Below are 9,133 nucleotides of genomic sequence, written 5' to 3' on the forward strand. Positions count from 1 at the left end.
AGAGCATACAGATTTTTATCCTGATACGTTACTTTCCCATTTTTGGACTTTCCAGGGGAGGTTTCAGACACTGGCACAGCCATCCCCCTCTTAAACTGACCGCTGCAGGGTCCACCTGGCAACAGGTAGTAGGTTGCACCTGTATGTTTGCTACATCAAATTAACATCAGGCCAGATCCTGCAGCGTTGCACACCTCTATGTAAATATCTACTTGGGGCATATGTCAAACAGTTTTAACGATCCATTTCGTAATGGAGAATGTGCAAATAAAAACATGCAAACTCACAGAAAACAAATCAAGAGACTGAAAGATACTTAACATTTTAGATCCGGAGTGAATGATTTATGTTCATTCGATAATTTTGCAACAAAGTTCTCTTTTTTAAATGTCTACTCATTTAATGTTTGAAATTATCAAGATGTAGAGAAGTAACACTGTAATACAGTGGAGGCTTCTATACATTCAAGTCCATGCCTGGCTCCACCATGTCGCACAGGGACTCATTTCTACAAAGTGAAGGCACAAGCCCTCGGGCCTATTTGGTTCTTGGCTTTTGTACAGCGCACCGCTCCACAAGGATCTAACCAAAAAGACAAACAGAGAACCTACTTCTGAGACTCACCTCACAGCTCCCTAGTCCTAAAATGACACAGATTTTACTACTAAACTAAAACATGTACTCATTCTTTGGTGTTCTTTTTGGCATTTACTCTCTACATTCGGCCCACTCTGACATTTGATTGCAGCTGTCTTAAACTATAAGCTCTAAGACAGGATTTGTTATCTGTGAGAATCATTCCATGCTGCACCCTGACATCTGTAGCCAGATGCATAATAAAGGCCTTTTCTCATCAAGCTTAAAGTAACTCCTAGAAACAAGGAAAAAGGAGACCCGGACGGTTACTATAAACTACAAAGAAAGGACAAAGAAAAAGTTAATCTCCAGCACTTACTTTTCGGTTCAAAGTTAGTTAAGCATATTTTATGTAGGATACTGAAGTCACAGCTTTGACACTGCACGTCAGTTCACTTCAGCAGAGGGCAAACTGGTTCACAATGAGAGAATGCACATCCATTTCCAACAAGCTGCTCCCTAGCTACAAGCTCTAAGACAGAGGGGGAGATCAGACAGCGTTCGGAGAGTTCGGGGCAAACCTATCCCTACTAGGAAAAAACATGACGCACCACCTTCGCATCGCTGTTATGAGCACGACTGGAATCCAAGGAATTCCACCCCGTGAAGTCCCCCAGCCCCAATCAATGACTGCAGACAGGTGATTTCCAAAGGACAGTCTGCGTTTAGAGCCAATTAATGAGCAAAATGGAAATAAACTCACCTGTGGGAATGTATTTCTTATTATTTTTCAAAGATGAAAACATGTATTGTCGCAAGTCTTCCATAAAAGGCAGCTGCACGTATATTAAACACTAACGAGAAAGAGAGGAGGTAAAAGCAGAAACCAAATTAATGAAAAAATATAAAGTTGGTCCCAAACGCCACACAAGTGGCACAACAAAAGTATTTCAAAAATCAGACAAGTCAAGTCTGGTATGTGGTAAGTAAAGCACTTTGATTTCTATTATTCACTGTATACAACTGTAAACAGTACAAAGAATATTAAACATAAAAAAATACTTAAAAGAAAGACTTATCAAAGAATACCTACAAAATGCGTGACCAATACAACAAACAGAAAAGTCATGGTGACTGGAAGACTGACTGGGAAGTCAAAATATTTGCCTTCTCCTTTCCAGTTCTACTTACAGAAAGTTCTCTGAGAAATAGGAAATGGTCAAAAATCTAGGCCTGTATTTTCAACAGGAGAACCCTAAATAAACTGAATTTTTCAAGGACCGCAACAAAATCATACCCTTGACTTTTATCCATAGTCTTCATTTGTAAAAATAGGGGCACTCTCTATCCCCATTAGATTCTGCCAAGTCAAGAAGGGCGAGAACTGAGTGGTCACAGGACTGGGCAAACAGAAGGTTACAGGTAACCTTCACTGATAAGCTCCTTACATACTTTAATAATTTACCTTCTTTCATTATAACTGAAAGTGCGGTTCACAGACCAACTGCATCAGCCTTGCTTGGAATTTGTGAGACAGGCACAATCTCAGGCCTACAGAATCTGATCCCCAAGTCATTCCCAGGCACGTTATCAGCTGAGAAGCACTGTTTGGAATAAAGGAACTGATGGAAAAAAATGAACGTATAAGAACTGTGGGTTTTACCTCATAGGCGTCCTTGATATAAGGAAAGGCCATGCCAACTTGAGGATTAGCTCTTCTGTCATAGGCATATCGAACTACGGCCACCATGGCTAATTCATCCAAAGCATGAATCAGGGAGGAGAGCGCCACGGCTGCTGCCTAGTAAGAAAGCCACTGCATTAACACATAGCCGATGTGGGTGAACTTTCCCAACACAACTAAATACAGCTGACCCTTGAACACATGGGTCTGAAATGCACAGGTCCACTTGCACACAGATTTGCACAGTACTGCAAATGTATTTTCTCTTCCTTATGATTTTCCTACTAACATTTTCTTTTCTCTAGCTACTTTATTGGAATAAAGTACATAATACACATAACATATAAAATACATATTAAGTGACTGTTGTTATTGGTTAGATTACTGGTCAAGAGTAGGCTATTAGTAGATAAGTTTTGGGAGAGTCAAAAGTTATACTGGATTTTTGACTGCATGGGGTGTCAGCCCCCCTAACTCCACTCTCCTCTACCAGGAGGGTCAACTGTACTTACAAGATTGTTACCCACTTAGAAAAAGAAAGTCCTTTTGTCTTTAAATTATACATTGTTTCTACTATGCTTAAAACCTGTATTATTAGCTGGTAAAACAGCATAGCTTTATTACCAATGTTACTAAAAATGAAACTGTTTATTGGCAGTTACAGATTATCAGTACAACAAACTTCTGAGCTCTAGTACTATAACATTTCTATTTAGAATTTGGATTTTGAGTAAGTTTTATACTAATAAAAATTACTCTTGGACCCTATTGTTGATAACTAGATCAAACATATAGACCGAACAGGAAAAATACTGAGTACTTTTAGTGTTCCCAAAGTCTCAGTTGGAGTTACTGTATTATAATTTGAAACTGATAACACAATAGAAAACATTAACCTCTTTTTTCTGGATCTTTTTCATGCCAGACATTAAAGAGGTTCTGCTAACTCATTTCTTGGTTGTCACCAGAATGAAAATATTTAGAACAGTGGTCCTAAAAAGCCATTCGTGCCTGGTTCACATTGATTTTTGAGTCTCTTCAATATATATTGATCATGTATTGATTAATCTTTCTTCCCCCATATTTAAGTCAGATAAATTCAGATGTATATAACGGAATACCTTTTAATTGAACTACACTATGATATCTACATGACTATACAGTAAAGAAAAATGACTATACTGAGCCTAAAAAAAAAAAAAAATCATTATCCACTTTATTCCTGTTTCAGATTTTTTTTTTAAGTGCCCCTCTATCCACGTCAAGGCCACATGGTACACATCTGCATTTGATCACACTTACTGCAACTGCTTCTGGAACTCCACTTCATTATGTGGCTCCTCTCTCTTTTTACTTCAATCTTTCTCCTCTTAATTCAAACCTTCATACTCCAAATAAACTCCAGCCTCAGCCTTCCTAAACAGAATCTTTCTTCGTCCCCCTCTCTCCATAAATTACTATCTATATCTTTCTCTTCACCTCCAAATTTCATGAAATAATTGTCTTGCTGTTTCCACGGCTTCGAACACAATTATTCTTCAAGCTAATCCAGCTCTTGCCCTCACCTTACTGAAGTTACTCTCCAAGGTCTATGACCTCCTAATTGCCAATCCTTGGTTCCCATTCAATTTGTTTGACCTTTCAGCAGCATCTGACCATCCCCCTTTCTCTGCACTTTCTCCTTTGGCTTCAGAAACAATAATGTCCTCTGATTATTCTACTTTGTGGGTCATTCCTCCCCTAACGCTTCTCTTCTTCCACTAATCTGGAAATTCTCTTTTTGGCCTTTCTCTCCTTCTCTCACTCTGAAACTCTATTTCGGAATTATTTGATCCAGTTCCGTGAGTTGATGAAACAAAAATCTGTATATTCGGCTTTAAAACCCTCCTAAAATCCAGACTTATATCACCTACTAGGTCGCAGTATACCACAGGTGTCTCAAACTGTTCATGACCAAAGCCAAACTACCATCTTCCCCCATTCTCCTCCAGTACTCCCTACCTCATGAACTCCACCTGCCAATCAACCAAAAGAGAAGCCCCAAAGTCATCAGTAACGCCACCTGACTCATCCCTCACCTTCAAGTGTTCACCAAACTTTACCAATTCTACCTCTGTGCTATCTCTCTAATCTATCTCTTCCATCAATGCCTCTCCAGTTCACAGAGCCGATCACATCATTCCCTACCACAAGAATCTCCAAAGGTTCAGGGCACCTGGGTATCTCAGTCAAGCGTCTGACTCTTGATTTTGGCTCAGGTCATGATCTCAGGGTCATGAGACTGAGCTCCGCTGTGGGATCTTGCTCAATTGGGATCTTGCTCAGCATGGAGTCTGCTTGTCCCTCTCCCTCCCCCTGCTCAAGTGCATATGCACACTCTCTCTTTCAAATAAAAAATCTTTAAGAGAATCTCCAGTGGTTCCACTATCCCAGCCTCAGCGAGCTGACCATTATTCCTGGACAAGTCTTGCACTTTCCCTCCCCTGTAGCTTTCTACTCTTACAATTTCCTCCTAGCTAGAATGCCCTCTCCACATCTCTGTCTCTTGAGCTTCTAACCTATTTCCAAGGCCCAGTAAATTGACCCTCACCATTTTAGATTTTCTCTAGTCTCTCCCTCTCTATAACTCCCCCAAACACACTGTCTGTACTTTTCTCAGTATTATAGTTAACTTTTATCCAAGTTAGCTATGTATATTTTCACTTCCTCCACCAAAAACCTATGACCTCAATACCTTGTCTTCAAAATCCTCTATAGGTTTCGTGGCAGATTCATTACCTTTCTGGTTCAATTCAAGGAATATTTACTTAGTGCCTACTCTTTGCTACACACTGTCTTAGGCCCTGTAAGAAAACAAAGATGAGTCCCTGATCTCACTAAGCTAATACACTCTTTACTCGCAGAAGTGAGAATATGTACCAAATACCGAACGTGTACAGTCTAACAAGTCTCATTACACAGACCAGAGAAGCACAATGGGAGTCTGAGGACGAGATTACTTCCAATTTGTTAGCAAATTTCTATTTAGGTGTCTTTGACAGAACCAACTGGGATATTAAAGGAAGGAAGGGTGGGCTCAGGGATGACTGCAACAATTTAAACACAATGCTACACCTGTGCGAAACTCAACTAAAGTTCCATTTCCTTCCCTTCCTTTTCTCCTTCTCCTCCACACACAGTACAAATCATGTACAAGTGTAGATTCTCTATACAAAAAATAATTGCATGCTAATAACCAGAGAAAACATATTTTTAAAAGGAATTATTCACAGAATCAGAATATTTGAGTTGAAAAACAACAGTATTCATCTAGTTTAACCACCCACATGATGACGAAATTCCGTCCCCCAAATCTGGCTGGTGCAAATAAAGACTCTGCTAGGAAACATTCAGGAATGGAGATCTGATCATCTCACAAGAAACCAATCCACCTGGAGGTAGTAACCTTTGTTGACAAAAGTAATTCTTCATTTTGAACAAAACTACCATCTGTTGGCAGGAAACCTACTTTAATTTCTATTCCACATGCTAATCCTCTAATGTATGAAGGGAGCTATTATGGCTGACGTCCCTCCTACTTCCCTACCTACCAACGAAGTTTTCTTGGAAGTCATCACCTGACATAGTTTCCTTACTCCCCTGCTTATATCAGAAGCTCCAATTTTTAGTATTATCCTTTGACTAGGACATCAAGAATGACACCAAAGAGTAGCCCTTTGCCTTTAGTAGATGAATTTTTTTTTCCTTGAGTGACCTCAAAGCAACCCAATGATCCATAGGGTCTGCACGAGGGTGGGTTAGAATTATGTATGCCACAAAGCTGCCCTTAGCTAGCAAGTCTAGATAATCACAGAGGCCATAACACAAAGCTGTCCACAAGAGTCTTCACGGCATACTGGCAATCACATGAAGTGATAGAATTTTCTCTATGTGAAGGAACAGTAAGTTGGGAGTTAAAATTCAGTTAAAATGCCGTTAAGCTATGATGACAATATATACTACAAATGCATAATTTCCAAGAGGATTTGACTCAGGAAAAATCCATGAATGAGGATTCTCATGTAAACTAGGATTCACATATGCCTACTAGGCTCTGACAAATCCATTCAGTACTGATGGGAAACAAAGCAATTCTCCTAAATTAACTGTTCCAATAAAATGGCATCCCCATTCACTAGATCAGCAGCCAGGTACCCCTCAGAAGTGAGGAGAAAAAGCAGAAAAGGAGACTAAGAGGACTAGATAACTTCTACCACTGCCCTCCCTGCACCCCAAACAAGCCTTTGACAGCCAGTTTACTACCTTCAAATGCAAATACTTCTGGAACTTGGATCCCTGCTTAGGTAGTCTCAAGCAGACACGAGACTGCACTATTGCCAGTTAAGATCAACATCTTCACATGACAAGTTCCAACTTGGAGGCTGAACAGAAAACATTTACAGAGAGGGCAGGTGTGACCGCAGGATGCAGTGGTCATTGGGTTGTTAGCCAGGCAAAAACCAGCCTGAAAACAGAATCTCCTGGGGGAGGTGGGAAAAAAGTACAAAGAGAGAGGGAAGGGGACAAAGATGAATTTCCTGATGAGGGAAGTGGCCCAGTGAATCACTAAAGCTCATCTCCAGGATGCTAAAGCCAGCGCTAAATGTTCAGTGCTTTATGACAACGAAAAGGTCAACCTGAACCCCAAGCCTCCTCAACATTTGACCAGGAGATTCCCACACCTAAATGCATTTGTTCAAATGTTTTTGTTTTTAATACGCACCTGGTCTCCAGTGGCAGGACTATGTCCTCGGGCATTGTGCTCATGCTATGACAAATTCATTTATCATTTCTCCTTTTCAGAGTTAAAGTTCACTGAACTTTCCCGCTGTTGTTGCAAGAATTAATGTCATTTTAAACCATAAAAGCCCCTAACCACTCACTTAAAATGACAATTCAATTCTGTGGCACTACCTCAAAGGCCCACTGTCAACTCACCTCATCATCTTTTGCTGCAAAGACCTTTAGGACTTGATTTCCCATAAAATATCTCCTGTGGACCTACAAGAGTTAAGTGAGGAAAACAATTGATTTTGATCCATAGTAAGTAACATCTTTGGTCATAATGCCACAGTTACTAAGAAATTCTGTTCAAAATGGTTTTAATAAAAAAAAAATTCACAGGGACTGAAACAACTTATTATCTGAGGTTCAATTCAATTAAACACAATACATATCGGAATTCCAAGTCCATGTCAAACACTGTTCTGAGCACTGTAAACACAGTAATAAACAGGATATAGTCTTGTCCTAAGGAGCTTAGACAAATACGAAATTAACTGCACTGCAGTATTGGGGTGCAGCACTACAAAAGCACAAGACTGCAGTATTCTAGCTCGGGGCTCCGAGAGCACATAAACAGGACATCCAGCTTGGTCAGGAAGGGTCAGAGCAGGATTCTGCAAATGGAGACACCCAGGGCAAGACTTAAAGGATGCATACGAACTAAGAGAAAAGTCTAGCACAAGTGTGCTGGGCAGAGATACTAGCGTGAATTAAGTCTGGAATGACATAAAAACAGTACCTTTGGGGAACTGCTTTTGGAGTAGGTGCAGTGCCCTAGTATGAGAGGAGAGGTGAAAAATTAGATTAGCAAAGATCAAATCATGAAGTGTCTTATGAGCAAAGTTAAGCAGTTTGGACTTCACCCCAAGAGCAAAGACGAGGCACTGCTAAATTGCAAAGTGAAGAACTAGGAGGGGCGGGGGCCATGCTGGAGGAGGGGAGACTAGTGAAATCAAAAGTAAGTACTGCATGTCCTTCTCTCCCCCTTTTAGTTCAATTCCTTCTCTGGCAGAGTATCAGAGGGGTGACAGCAGCTCCACCGATACCCGATTAGAAATGAAGACTGAAGAGTTCCTAGCATCACAGTCAACCACCTGCATCTACTGACCAAGATCAACTTCTCTCTGCTCCCTGTCATCTTGAGCCTGGAGCTTATCTGTAAGAACATGCCATGTGCTGTACAGGGCAATGCTCCTCAAGTGTTCTTCTGCCCTCCCACCTCGGAAGCCAAGAAACTGAGCCCTTTCAGAGTAACAGCAGCTCCAGAAGACGGAGTCTCAAAGGTTGGGGCTTTGGCCCACAGACTTCAAATACCCTCCATCTCCACAGCCAGTCCCCATTTGAAAACTATTATTTAAGGAAATATGAGAATAATCCCATATTAAAAAGACAAAGTTTGCTACATTCATATAGATTTGCCCTCCTATTAGAATCTGTAATGGTTCTTGATTGATTAAAGAACAGCTAATGATATTTTTCCTAAGGCATTTAAATAACTTCTCAAAGGACAACCAGGTATTTGGGAGAAATTCTGGCTAAATTCATACCCATTCTGCGATTAAATACACAGAACACTAATAACTTGGAGGAAGACAAATTGAAAATTTAAGAGAAGAGTAACCTGCAATTTCACAATTAAAAAACAAAACAAAAACACCAAGACCATAAAACCCATTTTATATAATACAAATGCTCTCATCAAATTCAATCCAGAAATGTTACTTTCCCTCAATTTAAGGGAAAATGGAAAAATATGTGATGTCATTAAAGATAATTACTAGTCTACTAAAAGGTGTGTGCTTATACTTAGTCACTATGGAAAATACCTTGCTCTTAAAAAGATATGTATGTTCCTCAAAAAGTTGAAAATAGAACTACCCTACAACCCAGCAATTGCATTACTAGGTATTTACCCCAAAGATACAAATGTAGTGATCTGAAGGGGCACCTGAACCCCAGTGTTTATAGCGGCAATGTCCACAATAGCCAGACTATGGAAAGAGCCCAGATGTCCATCGACAGATGAATAAAGAAGATGTAGTATATATA

General features: G+C 40.1%; 1 protein-coding gene across 1 annotated transcript in view; it reads right to left on the reverse strand.

The window, feature by feature from the left end:
- The window catches only part of XRCC5 (X-ray repair cross complementing 5), a 90,158-nt gene that overhangs the window by 56,224 nt on the left and 24,801 nt on the right, over positions 1 to 9,133 (reverse strand). Inside the window, exons 10-12 of the mRNA XM_008690489.2 lie at positions 7,238 to 7,300; positions 2,240 to 2,377; positions 1,340 to 1,430 (exon numbers count right to left, since the gene is read on the reverse strand). Coding sequence (XP_008688711.2) covers positions 1,340 to 1,430; positions 2,240 to 2,377; positions 7,238 to 7,300 — 292 coding nt within the window. The remainder of the gene's footprint in view (positions 1 to 1,339; positions 1,431 to 2,239; positions 2,378 to 7,237; positions 7,301 to 9,133) is intronic.

The sequence above is a fragment of the Ursus maritimus genome, unplaced genomic scaffold (genome assembly GCF_017311325.1).
Source record: "Ursus maritimus isolate PB19 unplaced genomic scaffold, ASM1731132v1 scaffold_1, whole genome shotgun sequence".
NCBI lineage: Eukaryota > Metazoa > Chordata > Mammalia > Carnivora > Ursidae > Ursus > Ursus maritimus.